The following is an 18923-nucleotide window of genomic DNA, read 5'->3' as shown; positions in this document are numbered from 1 at the left end:
TGTTCTTTCTTTCTCTATATTCTGATCTTCATCTTCATCTATTAGATACAGTACTCTAGATTTTATTATTAACTATTAATTACTTAATTCATTTGTTTGTTATTAATAAATTTGTTATTCCTTATTTAAATTTGATCTCTGACATAATCATTGCTGGACTGCCTGGATCTCATTTTCTTAAGTTTTTGCATCACTTATGTTACTCTTTTGCCTTTTTAATTTATTGAACTTTCACTAGGGCACATAACTATATTTTTTCTTCAAATTTATAAACTCAATGGAATTCACCCATTTAAGCTTCAAAAGCGTAATTTTGACTCAACTGTGGTTTAAAGGGTTAGTTCACCCAAAAATAAAAATTCTGACATTAATTACTCACCCTCATGTCGTTCCACACCTGTAAGACCTTTGTTCATCTTTGGAGCCCAAATGAAGATATTTTTGATGAAATCGGATAGCTGTATGATTCCTCAATAGACATCAATTTAACAACCACTTACCAGGGTCCAGAAAGGTACTAAAGACATTGTTAAAATGGTCGACGTGACTGCAGTGGTTCAACCTTAATTTTATGAAGCGACGAGAATCATTTTTGTGCTCAAAAACAAAACAAAAATAATGAATTTATTCAACAATGTCTTCTGTCTTGTGTCATTCTGCTACGTAGTTTACGTCCAGTGCTTCCAGGTTCTACGTCAGAACGGCGGCTCATTATTGGCCAGCTCCTGCGTCAGCATCACACGGATACGTCATCCTGCTCATGTGATCAGCTTTAGCCAATACTGAGCTGCCGTTCTGACGTAGAACCTGGAAGCACTGGACGTAAACAACGTAGCACAGGACAGAAGACATTGTTGAATAAATTCATTATTTTTGTTTTGTTTTTGCGCACAAAAATTATTCTCATTGCTTCATAAAATTAAGGGTGAACCACTGCAGTCATGTCGACCATTTTAACAATGTCTTTAGTACCTTTCTGGACCTTGAAAGTGGTTGTTAAATTGATGTCTATTGAGGAGTCATACAGCTATACTATTTCATCAAAAATATCTTCATTTGGGCTCCAAAGATGAACAAAGGGTGCGTTCACACCAAACACGAATGAAGCGTTACGCGCAAGTGATTTACATGTTGCAAAGATGCGATAGACATCCTGCGGCGCGATTCGCGTGAATGTGGCGGCGCGAATTGAGTGTTTTGGGCGTTTGAATCGCGCGAGTTGAAAAATCTGAACTTTGGCGAATATTCGCGCCGCGTTAACCAATCAGGAGCTTGCTCTAGTAGTGACATGATTACGACGTAGCGAGCAGAGGCAGAAATCTGAAACAATATCGGAGAACAAAATCATCGTCGCTGTATGTGGATACCCGGAGCTGTACGATACATCTTCGTACTTTTATAGAAACAGGAATAAAAAGGATCTTGCTTGGAAGAAAGTGAGAAAGGAGACAATCTGGTAAGTTGTAAAAAACACTCTTTACTCAATTTTAGCTATACATATTGAGACTACAAGCTAGCTAAAGCCGGCAAATTGAGCTTATTCGCCGTATTTCAGCCTTCCATAGCACATAAAGCGCAGCTACCCTCTCAACAAAATCCATGTCAGCCATTTTGCAACGAGACTGGAGCCGCCTGGCAGAATTCGCGTCTGTTGTGAAGTGAATTTCATGCGCAAATGAAGCAAGTAAACTCAAAATGTTCAAGCGTCCAACTACGCGCGAATAGTGTGATTTATTCGTGCAAGTCGCGTCTGGTGTGAACGCCCCATTACAGGTGTGGAACGACATGAGAGTGAGTAATTTATGACAGAATTTTAATTTTTGGGTGAACTAACCCTTTAATATCTAGGGACAACTGACTTAATTGCAGCTGAACATTAAAGGTTGTCGGGGCTCTTTTCTCTGTCTGTACAGGATGACAAAGTGTAATGATGTGCTGAAGGTCTGTGAGATTGAGGTAGATCCTCTGCTGGAGTGCAAGCCAACTGGAGACGCTGAGGGCAACACACACAAAAACATTATTGTTATTTCTATGATATTTCATCCCATAGGAAATGAAAGAAATTCATTCCTGTTATGTATCCTGCTGGTTCTGCTAAACGTTTCAGAAACACTATCAGACATTTATACAATATTGTTGAAATAAAATGTTCAAAAAATAAAAAATAAAATAAAATATATTAGATAATAAAATCAGACAACCCTGTGAATATAAAAGCAAAATTATATAATTAAAATGAAATTTATATATATATATATATATATATTTTTTTTTTTTTTTTTTTTTTTCAGCCATGACTATTAATCCTTGAGACCCACCCATGTTTAGTGAGTCTAAATATGGGTGAGAAAGAGAGACAACACCTTGACAACACCTACCTCCCAGAAGGTCCCTTTCCCCTTGTACAGTTTGTAGAACATGTTGATGGGGATGAGGGAGAGAGAGGATATAGCCAGGAACCAGCCGATACCGTATGCCCACCATGGATACACATACGTGTTATTAAATTTCAGGGGACTGTACTTGACCAGAGAGAAAATAAAGGTGCCCTACAGGACATAATTGACAATACAGGTTCGATCAGAACATGTATGTATTATAAAAATGATTTCATATATAAACACACTTACTACACAGATAGAGGGGGTGGCATAGAGCCAGCAGTACTTCATCACAGGCCAGGGTTTGTAGCCAATCATGTCTTCTATGTTTTCATAGAATCGGTCAGCACCTTGGAGAGAGACAGCACCATTTTAAGTACATAAAGTGCCATGAAAGAGTAGTAAGTACAATTTAAGGCACATTTAAATGTAGGCTACTCACCGTATACCCAGCCAATGGCCACAGACTGACAGGTAGCCAGAAACAGGAGAGTGGCTCCACTGCACACGTAATGATCAAACAACTGAATGATGTACAGACCACCCTGTGAAACATAAAGTAGGATACTTTTTTAAGATTTTAAATGATATTCTAATGAACAAAATGCAAAGCCATGGATTACAATTCTTTTAACATGAATCTCTGCAGGATCAGAAATTGTTAGTGTTATACCTGTTTTGAGTGTTTTTGATCCGTTTCCCTGTTCTGTTCATGTATGAGTTTGTTTTTCTTTAGTCACATGTTCTCTTTTATATATATATATATATATATATATATAAAAATATATATATTTTTTCCCCCAGTTTGAATTGTCTTTGGCCCACCTCTGTGATCATGAAGAGGCCCATCAGGTAGCAGACAAGGCAAATCCCTAAAAGCAGCATCTCTCTTCTGAGGCCACGTCTCAACACAGTGGGAAACAAGTCTGTCACTGACGTCATTATGCTCTCCAGTCCAACAAACTGAGTGACACAAGAAAGGACATTGGAATGGGGAGGCAGGGGGGAGAGCAAAGCAACAGATGTTAGGCTTAGAAGGAGAAAAGGGTCTAACCTGGCTGTCTAAGCCCAAGAGGATGATCATGGTGAAGAAACACACAGCCCAGAACTGAGACCATGGCAACATTGTCACCGCTTGAGGGTATACTATAAACACCAGTCCTGGACCTAACGACAGCCAAGGGAGGAGGTACAAAGACCAATACCACCTAGAGCCTCTTACAGTATCCATACATTATCCCACTTACTACATAGCTACTGAATGAATAAATAAAGATAGTATACTGATGTGAGTTGAAATTATTTTATTAAGAGAGAATGCCATAACTGAAAATGGTACTTGCAATGGGAATGTGAACTGAAATCTATTAGGATGACAAGTAATAGGGTCTGCTTATTTTTATTTATTTATTTATTTATTGATTAACAAAGACCATTGAATTAAGGCAGTGACAAAGAGACCGTATTAAAACAAACGTTATTCCATTTAAAATTCAATTTAATAATTTATTTGGTATGTTGGAATATTTCAAAATAAAAACGTTTTCTCTTACCTGACTCAGCCACAAGGGATATGTCCACTCCCTGCTCCTGTGCCATGTGACCCAGAACAGAGAAAATAGCAAATCCACCCAAAAAACTGGTTCCACTGTTCAGCAAGCACAGGTAGAAAGAGTCCCTGTAGGAATATTTTCACATCACTAACATTAGCTTATTGTGTCTATTGTGTACTGGCTCAAAAGAAGAAGAAAAAACAGCAAATGTAATGGTATTAAAAAATAAATAATTATATATATAGCCTATATACAAACAGACACACACACACACACACACACACTACCGTTCAAAAGCTCAATACGATTTTTTTAATGTTTTTGAAAGAAGCCTCTTATGCTCACCAAGGCTGCATTTATTTGATCAAAAATACAATAATATTGTGAAATAACAATATTGTGTTTTCTATTTTAATATATTTTAAAATGTAATTTATTCCTGTGATTGCTGAATTTTCAGCATCATTACTCCAGTCTTCAGTGTCACATGATCCTTCAGAAATCATTCTAATATTCTGCACAAGTAACATTTCTTATTGTTATTACAGTTGATCACGGTTGTGCTGCTTAATATTTTTGTGGAAATTGTGCTATATGTTTTTAAAAAAATGTTAAGGGTCGTATTCTTTCAATTTAATAACTTTCAATTTATACTACATATTAAATGAATTAATTTTTTTAGTTCAAATAAAATGTTATGCTTCATATAATGCACACTCACCTGTAACAATTATTGTTATATTGATTGTAGCTACCAAGAGAGCTGAGGTATCCAAGACATATAGCATAAGAGTAAAAGACCTGAGTACCAGCATCCATCCATACCTTACAAACAAACAAAAAACAAGACAATTCAGAAAAAGTAACAAAAAAAGCACAATAAGCAAACAGTATGTATCGTGATGGTCAATTAAATTAGTATATATTTGCTGTAACTTATTTTAGGCTCTCTAATGTCTTTACCTGTGGGTCAGCTAGTCGTGTCAGATCTGGGTACATATAATAGTGGATGCCGTTGATAGCACCAGGTAGAGTGACCCCTCGTAGGAGCAGTATCAGGAGCATTACATAAGGGAATGTTGCTGTGAAATAGACTGCCTGTAAACATAATAATATTACAGCAGTTAATTGACTTTGTGTCTGGGTATTTCATGCTGAAAATTGTCTGTTCTATTACAGCTAATAAAAAGATTTACAATTTTTTACTTATTTAAGCCATTTGCTGCACATTTTGTATGCCCATAGCTTTTTAATGAAAGGTAATATGGATGTTTATAAGGACTATAACCTTCCCAGTAGATTTGATGCCTTTCCAGATGCAGAAGTAGACCAGAATCCAGACGAGTAAGAGAATAAGGGCCAAGTCCCACCTTACTGTGCCCAAATGCTCTATTCCACCGGACAGCTGCAACACTCTGTGACTGAACATACAGAGAGTGCACAACAATATAATAAAACTGTGAGTTGGCTGTCTTATGTAAATGAACTGCTATGAGAAAAAGACACAAGCAAAACATTACCATATACATATACCATGATATTTGGCACCATGTCCAATAAAAAACATTGTAATAGCAATTCTGACCTGGTTTTATGTTCTATGTTGGTCAGACTCTCTAAAATGTTAACTTATAAAAATATTAATTGTTATTTTATTATCAGCCTATGTTCTTTGCATTTTGATTTAACTCACTGCCAGAACTCCATCACAGAGGAAGTGGCATTAAGAGGAGATGTCCACTCTGAACTTGAATTCTTCCCACTGAGCACAATACAAGCATCTAAACCCAAAGAAATACAAATATGGTTCAAGTATACCATATTGCAAAATAAACCCAGACCTAATCTGATTAAATACTCGTAAATTTCACAAAACATCTGGTTCATATATAGTAGCTAAACAATATTCTATACATATCCCACTCCCAATCCTGGCATAAGCATCAAAGTTTGATAAAAGTGGGGGCAAAGAGAAATCTCCTTCATTATATAACAAAGAAGCAAAAAGTGAAGCACCACGTGAGGCACCACCATACATTATCTAAATATATAACTAGCTAATATGATATTTCTATTGAATAAAATTCCTCCAGAATACATTGAAACTAAAGCTAGATGTCATACTGTCACTAACTTTTTTGGAAAAGATTGAAGAGCCTGCACCCCGTCAAAAAGTAAATGCAATACATACTGTACATATGACATTCAACCAAATGTACCTGTGTTCCACAGATTGTTGCAGCTGGCCCAGGGCAGTTCCACACTGAAGGCTGAGAAAAGGTACAGGAAAGCCCAGGCTATGATGATGATGTAGGTGACTGAGCCATAGACAATAATCATTTGACTGGCATAACCCATTCCTGAAAAAAAAGGAGTCATGTTAGTACTACATTTTTAAACAAACTGAAATAATGTAATATATGGTATGCAATAAAAATACAAAAAAGTATATACTAGAGCTAGAGGACAATGTTTAAAATGTAATCATATATAGTTAAAGTCCCCCTGTAGTCAATAATTGTATCCCTTAAAACTCATCTTTGATCACCAACATATTTAAACTTTTTTTCCTGTGGGGGAAAAAAAAATGCTTAAAATAGCTTGAATGTAACTCTACACCCTTGTCTCATTTAATATACACGGATCTATGAATATGATAACTAGCCCTGCCTCCACTCACTCGCTTAGACGAGATCCACTCGTTCGACTTACTGAGGTAAACGCTGCACAATGGTATCGCTTTTTACAACGTCGGACACATAACGGTAATTAATATAATTAGCGTTTTGCTTGACTACGTTATCAAACAGCTAATAACGTGTTGCTAATGCTACACAAACCATGTTCACATTCACGAGTCAGACAGCTGCCTTCTAACAATCAGTATCCTTAGAAACGCTTTCAACAACTCAGAACGTCAGTGGAGAAAGGCATATAGTCAGGGGCGTTTCCTCCGAGGAGGCAAGGGAGGCAGTGCCTCCTCAAAAAAACTGGATGAGAAAATAATCGATATTACAAAAATAAAACAAAGCAAATGTTACAAAATTTGAAATTAAAAAGTGTAAAAGTCACTCATTTTTCTAAAGAAACGCTGTCAAACAGCGACACCCGCAGGTGAAGTTACAACGGGGAGTCCGCGTCTCTCTGCCTCCCTTCAGCTCATAGAAACAAAGCAGAGCCCCCTACGCTTGCGGTGGTTGAGAATGAATGGGGGAAAGTCACGTGAGAGGAGGCAGCGCCTCAGTTGCGCTATGATTGGACATGATTGGTTCGTGCGATAAATCCCGCTTCTTGTTTTTGTGCGCGTTCTCGTCGAATCGGCCTGAATGAAGACAGTGATGGCGTTATAATGGGAACTGTCACTTAGATATAACAACTTTATGACTTCATGTCAAATTCAAACTCGAAATGGCCTGAAAACATGATGACTGCAGGCAGGGGCGGATTAAGGTGGTCAGGGGCCCCTAGGCTGCTCTTTGTGTGAGGCCCCCCCTTAATCATTATGCTTTCTTGAAAAAATGTATTTAGTGCCATACATGGTCCACACGCAAATATTAAGGTTAACTGGCACACGCTCATCGAGACAGCCAATACTACAGTTTTTCTTCTATGTCCCTTCAACTGGTGGACCACCACAGTAAGACAATTACCACCACATTGCATAGGTAAAATGTGAAATTGAAAATCATAAATCAATATATAACATAGCATAGGCGGAGGGTGAACCAACTCTAGGGTAAGGCTAGATGCGATTCCTCCATGAAAACATAGAGTCTATGTCATGAAATAGTTACGTGTCGCCTATCAGCAACCTATACACGTCCCAATATAAATGAAAAAAAAATGTGATCTTCAAATTCTGAATGAATTAGGCCTATTCTGGAAGCCCGTTTCCACCATTAAATAAAAAATTAAAAACCGTAATTGCGACTTTTTATCTCAACATTGTGACTTTTTATCTTGCAATTCTGACTTTTTTTCTCACAATTGCGAGTTATAAAGTCACAATTCTGAGATATAAACTCGCAATTGCGAGAAAAAAAGTCGGAATTGTTACTATATTGCGAGTTTATATCTGAGAATTGTGACTATATCACGCAATTGCGAGTTAATATCTGGCAATTCTGACTTTATAACTCGCAATTGTTAGAAAAAAAGTCCGAATTCTGAGATTAAGTCACAATTACTGTTTTTTTTTTTGTTTGTTTTTTATTAAGTGGCGAAAACGAGCTTCCATACTATAAAGCCTAGAAAGAGCATAAACGCGCTCCCTTTATAACCACTAAGCTGTCACTCATCTTAATTCATTGCGATCTCACAAAGTTTTGCTAATCGATTAAGCTGACTGAACAATGAATATCTTATTTGGCCTACATAATAACTATATTTTTTTGTTAAAAGGTAAATTATAACGAGAGGATTTGAGTGTGCAGATCTCAGCACTGGACAAAAACTCATGCGTTCAAGAAATCATCAAGTAAGTTTGTGATTGGCTACATTGCTCAAAAATACGCTGTAAATAGAAAACCTGTTTATTAGTTTCGACGCTCTCAAGAGTACAATCACCAAATCTGTTTATGATGAGACTGAGAGCATTAGCGAGAGTGCAGAATTCAGTTAGAATTCCGAGTTCAGCTCGCGCACTGAACAAAACTCCGGCGTTTCAGCGATGACTAATCTGAACACCTCTGATTGGCCATTGCAGTTGTAAGCTCAACAGAATCGTGTGTGATTGGTTATAGGGCGCAAGATCTATATTAAATGCCGCAACCAACACTTTTCATTTAATTTTTATTTTCACTTTGTTACTAGATTTAGTTTAAATGTGCAGATGCATTTTTGCCCCCGTTAATTTTTGACCCATTGCCAGGGGAAGGCTAAGCCTTCCCCAGCTCCGCCTATGATACATAGCCTAATCAGCATAAAACTTGGCACAGCGCACCAGTAAACGTAATTATTATGAGTGTGTAGTGAAAAAACAGCAAGCAGACTTTCTAAACATTTTAATAATTTGTTTCAAGCTTTCTACAGATATATTTCTCGTGTCTGTGAGGGAAGTACGGTTCATGTTTGTTACGTGCTCAAGTTCACAGAGATGACAGAACGCGTCCCTGGTTGATTTCATTTCACAAAAGCACACCGTTTTTTGTTATTGTGAGTTTACAGAAATAAAAGTACACCCTTTACAGTTTGTATTACTCTTATCTGTATGACCAAAATGACGGAGTATTTTAAGTTATCGCACCTGCGCCTCTATGTCATGCAGCGAGCGCGCTCTCCACACAAACGGATATGCACCAAATAATAGTGCACATTTATCTAGGACTACCAGGCTAACATTAGCGGACTTGTAAAGTTACTACTACTTACATGTTTCAAGTGATAAGCCGTATTTGAGGTCGATGAATGATAGGCGAATGTTTGTATTTCCTGCCGTTATAACGATCTCTCCCTCACGAACTGCGTGACTTCGCCACGTCTTGATGTATCCAATGCCTTGAAGTATTATGTCAATTTAGGTATTTTCAGTATATCTTGTTTACGTTGTTGTTTTAACCTTTGTATTTTCCGATTTTTTGTGCTCCACTATCGTAATTTCTTTCGGACATTTTGCCGCTATGCCGCCTAGCAATAGCAGTGACGTAATGAAAATGATTGACATGATTTGATCAGCAGCTGATTGGACAGATGTGACCCAAATGTCACATCTATTCAATCACCTGATTTTTTAATGTTTCTTATTGGCCAATGAGGGTCTTTTTTTGTTCGCGTTGTAAATAAAAAAAAAATATAAAAAAAAAAATAGCCTGGCCAATCCGGGGCCCCTGCACACGTGCCCCAGCCTAGGTGCTGCAGCCTAGGTAAGCCTGTGCGTTAATCTGCGCCTGACTGCAGGGGTTTTTAGTGAGCAAACACTAACTTGATGAAATTAATACTTGGTTTTAATAAATAGAACATTACATAGTGTAGAAATACAAAATAGAATTGTATTTGGTCTCTCTTTTTATGTAATGTTAACTTAACCAGGAAAATTGTGTAACAGGGACATAAATGAGGACGTTGCCTCCTCATTTTAAAACACCACCGCACACCACTGCATATAGTTCATCATAACATCGTAATATGCACCATACACCCATCATATTGCTAAATCTACCTGATTTTCATATCAACAGAAAAATATACCGGGATAACCTTTTTTTGAGACTCCCTTACTCGGTCAGTTAATGATATGCTAACGCCCGCCAGCACGTTGATGTGATTGGTTACATGGTAGTTTGTGGCGTCAGAAACACTAGCAATTTCTAAGACTGTCTTTGGTTTAACAGCAGCTTTAAAGAGAAAATACTCAGCAATGGTGTTGAGTTTATGAATTTGCATATGATTTGTCTTAAAGCATGTTAAAACACCACATAGACGTATGAACAACTGTTAAATAATTTCTTATTTCTTGGGCTTCACTTTTTGACTTTCTTTGTGTCTTGGGATTTTTCCATTGTGCACGTCATGTACCTACCTAGACAAAACAAGAAGTAGTAGTCCTTGGACACACCTACACTCTCACATGCAAACAGAAGTTGAAAACACACACACATTTACGCACATACATTTCTTATTTGTTATTATATTTATTGAAATGCCATACATGGAAAGGTTTGATTCTTAAGTATGATTGGATGCTCAAGCCATCCTGGAGATTGTTGTTTGACCTATGTCTATACATATGACCCTTCTTCCTGAATAAATCTGAGAATGCTTTGTACCACACTTGATCTGTGACTGCTTGGTCATACTCCCGAGATCCCGCACTGCTGCTGCTGCCACACATCACAGGGGTTGAGGCGCCTGTTTCTAAACTGATGACTGAGACTACAAATATTCTACCTATGATTTGAGATTTTATTCTAACAACAACATTAAAAACTTGATTTTCATCACAGGGAGACTTTAAGCATTTGTTACTATTTTAGTATATTTTATTATTATTATTTTAACAATTAGCAACAAAAGCTTGGTGATGGGGGTCACTAAATTAGTTTCTAATGGGTGATAACTAGTTTCTGCAACTTTAAAAATGCAGTTGCAATCTGCATTACAAAAGGTACAACATTCCACTACATAAGAAGCATCACATAATGCATACTAATTGATAAGTGAGCAACCCACCTTCAAAAAGAGGACAGATCTTTCTCCAACATGTGATGCCTCCCTGACTGGTGTACTGACCCAAAGATGTCTCAAGCACAAAAAGCGGGATTCCACAAGTAAGCAGGTACAGGATGTATGGAATGAAAAAAGCCCCTATAAATTTAAGAGATGGTAATCAATAAAAAAGTCATTTTTTAGTATATAGTCCTACATGAACCTACAAGGAGGTCCATGATGTCCAGTATAACTGTCATCCTGCACCATACAAACGCCGTTGCTGTAGTATCATTTGGATTCTTGGGGAATCCCCCAATTCAATTCGAGATATAACTGTTTTTTTTAACACACTCTGACCTCGTCACATTCATTCTTATACTTTATAAAGTACAGAACATCAGGATTATATATAAATTAAAAAAATATTTATAAAAGTAAACCTAACCTCAAAAATGTTATAGAGTAGTGTTTAGCAAAAAGGCAACTCGCACATGACGGATATGAATATGTTAACTAGTTGTATACTGTGCACAGTATACAAAAAATCACAGTAATTTATTATGTAAACTGACAAACAAAATCACAGACATTAAGGGAGAGGCTTATAGCACAAACAAAATCCTAACCTCTTTTTAAAGTCATTTTTTAATACTGAAGTACAATGTACTTGTGTAAATAAAAAAATACAGGCAATGATTTGATACCTTAATCACAAGTAAAATTAAAACCCTAATCAACTCTATCAGCAATTATCAGTATATTGTCCAAAACTACTTACCTCCTCCATTTTTATAGCAAAGATATGGGAACCTCCAGACATTTCCAAGCCCAATAATAGCTCCGGCTACAGTCAGCAGAAATTCAATCTTGTTTGCCCATTGGCCTCTCTCTTCAGGACTTAGATAAGTCTGTTGGTTCCCTGTCCGCCTGGTGGAGGTGTCTGCCATACTCACAGTGTTTATGTGTGGGAGTCTGTGTCTGACAGCGCTTACGTAGGTGTGCGTGTACGATTCGAAGAAGCGAGTCAAGACGCAGTGAATATCTCATTCTTTACCACAGCTTTTATGCATTACCAGGGGAGGGCGTCGGGCGATTAGGCTGCCAGGTTTTTTATCCTGAGGGGGAGAGTAGAGATGTGTTAACTTGTTCATTAGTTCTGCGACTGCAGGCATTTTAATAAAAACTTCTCAGCGGTGTAGCTACCCTTCAAAGGATGCTGTCAGTCAAGTCGTAACATGTGTGATTCTTCTATAATGCCCTTTATCGGCATGATAGAGTCTCAGCTTTTGGTCATGGATGGTATGAGGGGTTGATCTGATTTATATGTGTACCTGCCACTAGCAATGTTTCCACTTTGAAATAAATCACTATAGATTATCACTAGAAAAAAATCATTTAATTCCTCTTTATCTAAATGATCAATCCCCCTAAAAATCACATTAGACCAGAACTTTATATTTAATGTAGGATAAAACTAAAAAGGATATTAAACTTATACTTCTATAAAACAGAAATATAAATGTGAAACATTTAGAAACATTACAACTATGTCCTGAAAGCACACAATGGCATAGTATTCTGTCAATACCATGTTAAGACATTTATATAAATTCATTTTTTTTTTTAAATAAATAGTTTTTTAATTACATTTTACAAATTCCAATATTTCACAACCATGATAAAACAACTTAGGAAATTGTTTGAGATTTATGTATGATTTAATAAATAAGGGGTCCTCTATGAATTTACTCTACACTGTTAAACCTAACAGTCAGAGTTACTAAATGAAACAAGTAAATTTTACTCAAATATTACTTAAATTTGACTTAATAGAAAAAATCAACAGCTGATACTTATGCTTTGCTTCTGACTGTTAAAGGAGAGTAAATGTTAAAATTAAGTGTTATTTTATGTTTTTGCCCAACATTAATAATGGGGGTGATGTGTTAGTGTTTAATTTTCTGTTATACTGGAATTTAAAAGGGTTTCTGTTATGTCTGGGGGTTACCATTGTGTTAAAAAGTATATGGCTAGGTTGAGGATTGGCCAAAAAACATTAAGGCCCGGTTTCACAGACAGGGCTTAGCCTAAGCCAGGATTAGGTCTTAGTTCAATTAGGATATTTAAGAAGCTTTTATAAAAGTACACCAGATAAAAACATTACTGGTGTGCATCTTGAGACAAAACAATGGCACTGACTTATTTTAAAATATGTCAGTGCAAGTTGCTTTAAGTTAAACGGCTCAAACATGCATTTTAGTCTAGACTAGCTTAAGCCTTGTCCTTGAAACCAGGGGGTAAAACTGTTTGTTGCTTAATTTAAAAAGCAATGTCTGTGCACACATTAGCACAATATCTCTTTACCTATTACTTTTGTACTTGCAAGCATACTTGTGCTATTGCTAACTAGCTATTGACTGTAAAAGATTTGCTTTCATACACAAAGGCCCCGTTTCACAGACAGGGCTTAGATTAAGCTAGGATTAGAATTTAGTTCAATTGGGTTTTAATACGTATTGTTTCTTCCCTACTACCACTTAAAGTTGGACGTTGCTGGCAGATCTGAATGCCAGTTTACAGTTGGTTGTGGAGGATTCTTCTGCCGCGACAGGTCATTTCAGGGGTGGGGGGTTAATTTCTTTGAAAAAGAAATGATGCACACAAATAAATAATTTATAATAAACACTGCAACATTTTGTTAAAAAAAATAAGAATTGTCAATTTTGATTTCATGGTGACTTTAAAGAGTCCATATGAGGAAAGGTCTCTAGTTATTTTGATTTATACTGTGCTGTGATATACATACATTTATTGTTTTCATGGGAGATATTAATGTTTGAGAATTGCTGTGACTAAGCTGCATTAACAAGGTCAAGATGTTCTTGTGTTGGGGTTAAATTTCACGAAAGTGTGACGATGTATAATTTAAAAATAGTAAGACTCAAGCATTGCAATAATGGATGTCATCTTTCAGTTAACATACTATACTTAACCTTAAACTGAGTATTTTTATATAACTATATAAGGCATTTTACACAGAAAAAGCGGCACAGAAACCAACTCTGAAGCGGCATAAAATCACAAAAATGTGCATTTACACAGACTGTTTAATGCTTCTCTGAAGCGGCATGAATGCATTTACACAGGAATTAAAATCGCAGGGAAACAATGCTTTGAACATAACTATTTTAAAACTATAGTTTTAACAAAATGAATTTAAAAATAATGAAATAATAATCAATGAAATAAAACTCGAAATTAAAAAATACGAAATTTTAAATTAATTTCCTCTGCATGCTATAGCTATCTCACGCTTTGATGTTTGTCATAATTCTGTGGTACTGATAGTTATTTTCTATTTCTTAATAAAAATTGTTACAGTTGGGACAAATGCTACAAAGAAATTATTCATTATTACACCGGGTAGATCACCACAGGATTAAAAGAAGTCGAACATTTTTTTTTTTTTTTTTTTTCTCAAAGAGCCAGAAATAACACATGATGCTAGCGTTTGCGTGTCAGGCAGGACAGCAGATGTCACCAGACCGTCGTGTGTGGGTGAAATATCGTCCTCAAGGAGATGATTTTTGGAATATAATGTATCAATGCACAATCACAGTGACGCCAATTGTGTTACGCATTTACCTCATCTGAGAGAAATGTGGCAGCACGTTGATCTGACAGTCTCTTCATAGGAAAAATACAAACGGCGAAAGCCAATTGATGATAAACGACGATTCTCTGCTGTTATTCTGGTGGTTTGCTTCACGATGTGAGTACAGGACTCTTTTACTTCTCTGCCCCTTGTTGGCAGACATTTTTTTTTAATTTGCCCTATATGTTTCGTCTCCTGCTTCTTGAATCTCGCGCCGCCTGAGCTGACTGGAATGCTTTTAGGTTGTCATGACAATGACGTAGTTTAGGGCGGCTATATTTCGTGTTCATTTACACCAAAGAGTATAGAACCCAAGAGGCGACACTTTGATACTTTTTGGGTAACAGCCACTAGATGGCGCTCCGGTAGCGCGGCCGCCATTTACGGGGTGAAAATACTAACTGGACCATAGAATCCTTCACATCTTACGCACCCAAAATCGGCGAATTTCACTGCCAAATCAGAAGCGCAGTAGAACAGTTTTTTAAATTAAGTCACCAGCAAATTGTATGGCTCCTACAGTAAATGTTGTATTGTCTTATACAGGTTATGTTTTATTTTACCAGTTGTGGAATCCAACCATTCATCCATCTGAGGTAACGTAGTTAGCCTACTTTATTGAGTATTTCCATTTTATGCAACTTTACACATTTATTAATAGTAAATTAATAATAAATTTAAGATCATCATGTTTGCAGCGAACAATATATTTCAGACCTAGTGGAGTAATAGTAATAATACTGTCTAGGTCTGAATTGAAATATACGTTTTAATGGATCACGCTACAAACATAATGATCTTATAATACATGATGCATTGCTGTGTCCGTTATCGCATAATTCCCACTTTTGGACACTTTTGCTTTAATGGACATTAGACAACACTGCAAAAACAAGCTGTTATATTCATATATTTATTGTCCAACATTCGCAATTTTTCTGATGCATGTCCTTAATTTAATTTCATATGTTGGTATTAATTCAGTGTTTATAATGCTAATACTTGAACTTCAAAGAAATTTAACCCAAACTGACTGGGTTTCTAGAGAGCAAAGGTTTTGTGAAAAAAGTGGAAGACTTAAACACAAAGTGTGTAAAATAAACTGTTAAAAGGATTTGATGATCACTAGTGATAGTATTTTATTCTGTGTTGTCATCATTCAGGTTGAATTTCAGCTTTAATGTACGTATTTTTTAACAAAGCAGCTGATATTACCATAGAAACTAGTGGACTGCCGACTCGCTTTCACCCCAAAATGGCGGAAACGCAGGGCCGCTGCTGGTCGCCGGTGTTGCAATGGAACGTTCTATTGAGTGTCGCTTCTTGTTAGTGTATGTTCTTTGTTTACACTGAACCAGAACAGTATCAGAGTCGCCTTTGATACTAGGGCCCGAGGTGGGTCAGACCCGGCATATTTTAGGTCTGCTTTAATGCGGCATTGTGTCTTTACACTGAATTCTGAGCAGACACAGACCCGCTTTAGAGCAGCCTTAAATCGGCTGTGTAAAGATGCCTTATATAAAGTTTTATATAAAGCTATATTTAACACAATAACTTGTGACAACTTGTGCGATAACTACTGACCTCCTTACAACATTCATGCTTATATCATCACAATGATTGGCTGTAATAGGAACATTACACAACAGCTTCTATAACTCAGGACTGATCTCTTATTTAAGAGTTGAATCATGAGTGACTAGAGTCTTTGGAATGCATCTTCCCATCAGGCAGTGTTTGTTATTTTTTAATATATATATATCTGTTTGTCATTTTAAAAGTTTGTAGCGCATTTATTCATGAGAAGAATATCTTAGAGAAGGCACTGTAGATTACATACATTAACTCAACATGACATTTATTAACTAATGTATCAAATAAGGTACAACATGCCATTTTAAATATTTTCTGTGGGTAAAAATGTGGATATCATCTCTAAAATACGTCAGAGTGGTGAGAACAATGTCCCGATGGTAATCAGATCTAATAGAATTCTTCAAGATATTTCAAGTATTTAGTATTAAAGTAAATTAAATTCGTATTTCAGTAATATGTTGGTTTATTACCAGCACTTTGACTTAAACACACAAGAAATGCCAAGATTCCTGCAGCTGTCAGATAAATCAACACTGAAAAGCAAGGAAAGAGCTTTGTTGTTGGGTAACCAAAACAAATATTACAAAACACATATTACAAAAATGATTCAGGTATTGATAATTTAATTACACTTTAAATTAGTGCATGAGTGCTTTAACACCTTGTTAGATTTAAATAATTTGGAGATCAAGTATTTCAAGAAGATCTGTTCAGGTTGAGCGATCTAGCACAGAAAAGCAGGTACCTGGGTATCATCAAATGGAAGACTCAGACACAGAAAGTGCAGTTCAACCAAGATACAAAATTTATTTGTCTAGAGGGTCAATATATATTGAAAATATAGGAAGTGAAACTGACAACTCAGCATTAAATACAATAAGAAGGGGCTGTACACTACTCTAAGAAGAGCAATATATTCTCTAAGCATGACGCAATGCCTAGACAGAGACACAGAAAGAGAAAAACAGGCACAGGATGTTCTTAGAATCTTACACACCTTTTCAACACCTTTGGCAAATTCTTCTAGAATTACTAAAGCCATGCCTGTCAATATTTATCATGAAATCTTTGAGTTAACAGTATCTTGCTCAGCCTAGAGGTCAGAGCACCTGACTGTAGCGCAGGCCCACATTCTGTTTTCTTTTTAAAATTAAAATGAAATCTTATTAATTTAAATTATTATTTGTTACATTATGTTTACAATATAATTCATTGAACCAGCTAAATACTAATCAGTCAAAATTTGGTCAAACACAGCATTCATATTTTGTTTTGGCTGGCTGTTCTGAAGTGTACAGTTAAATAATTGAAAATTTGAAAACTTAATTTTTATTAAACTGACAGTGTGCGTGAGGAGAGAGTTGAAGAAAAGAAAAAAAGAAGTACAAAACAAACAATAAATATTTACTTGTCCTCGAAACATTCCAGCCTGATCTTGTTTATGGGAAAAGGAACATTGGGCTTCCCAGGGTTTAGTCATTTAAGAAAGCTAATCTTCTTGTTCTTCAATAAATGATATCACAAAGGTCTTAGCTGTCAAAACCTTGTCCAAAAACAATAATGAAGGCAATATAACTAAATCAGAAATAACAGATGTTTGGATGTTCTGTATGTCTAATGTTTACAAATCCAATTTAAACCAGACTCGTAGATCGTTTGAAAGCCAGTATCTTATCTCTGGATATACTTTTTAATCCTAGAATTCAGGACATGTAGCTGTTTGGTGTCAAACATCTCCTACCACATGACTTTACTGCTCAGTTCAGCACAAGTCTCAACTCTATCATAAGCAGCTTTCTGCCAGCTTGTAAATAATATTAATAAATAAAAAAGGATAATGTACAGTCAGCACAAATAAACCCCAACAAGGTTTTAAACTGTAGTGTACATTATCTACATGGCTACTCAACAAATAAATGAAATGCAAGGTGGCGCATTTTGCGTTTGTTTGAAACGAGAGCTCGAGTCCGCAGTGAGTGTGATTGAGAATGGTGTCAGTTTACCCATATGCGCATTTGCCATGGACGACAGTGAATATATCTGACTATTTTGTAGGCAAAACCCGGATACGAGTTAGCATTTTAGGACTTCCGGTTCCAACGCCATAAAGTCAATGGGTTTTTTGAATGGGTTTTTGCTAAATCGCCTGAAATAAGGTCTGTGGTTAACAAAGCCTTTAAATATTTCACGTTTTGATCTATGACATAAAACACACCAGTTATAACTTGTGATTTTTTAAACCTTTATTGTGTCTTAAAAACGTTGGTTGTTGACAAATTGCTAAAAGGGACTACTTCCTTTGGTGGGGACTTTAGACGTCATCATGACAAACAGGACATTTGGACAGCATTTCTCATGAAAAAGCGGATAAGTATTCATACACAGCGCAGATCGTAATCAGTGAGCATGTTTTTAAATGAAGTTGTTTTTTAAATAAAGTTTGAGGAAGCTTGGTGGTGGTGACGTTGATCTGTGACCATGGTGCGCTGTAGTCCGTTTATAGCCTACTGTTAGCTTTTTATATCTGACGACTTTATTTAGGCTTCAAAATGTATAAATGTTGTGTTAACTTTTAAAGATTATCTTGATAGA

General features: G+C 36.3%; 1 protein-coding gene across 1 annotated transcript; it reads right to left on the bottom strand.

The window, feature by feature from the left end:
* Positions 1 to 997: 997 nt before the first annotated feature.
* slc6a11a (solute carrier family 6 member 11a) lies at positions 998 to 12089 on the bottom strand. Its single transcript, XM_051896359.1, has 14 exons — positions 11859 to 12089; positions 11102 to 11236; positions 6154 to 6294; positions 5628 to 5715; positions 5223 to 5355; positions 4898 to 5032; positions 4656 to 4759; positions 3935 to 4059; positions 3436 to 3548; positions 3207 to 3344; positions 2824 to 2926; positions 2631 to 2731; positions 2379 to 2549; positions 998 to 1993 (listed from the first exon to the last, which is right to left on the bottom strand). The coding sequence occupies exons 1-14, from the start codon at positions 12025 to 12027 to the stop codon at positions 1877 to 1879; spliced, it is 1773 nt and encodes a 590-aa protein (XP_051752319.1). The 5' UTR covers positions 12028 to 12089; the 3' UTR covers positions 998 to 1876.
* Between the last annotated feature and the right edge of the window lie 6834 nt (positions 12090 to 18923).

Source organism: Ctenopharyngodon idella, chromosome 6 (genome assembly GCF_019924925.1).
Source record: "Ctenopharyngodon idella isolate HZGC_01 chromosome 6, HZGC01, whole genome shotgun sequence".
NCBI lineage: Eukaryota > Metazoa > Chordata > Actinopteri > Cypriniformes > Xenocyprididae > Ctenopharyngodon > Ctenopharyngodon idella.
This window is presented reverse-complemented; position numbering and strand designations above follow the sequence as displayed.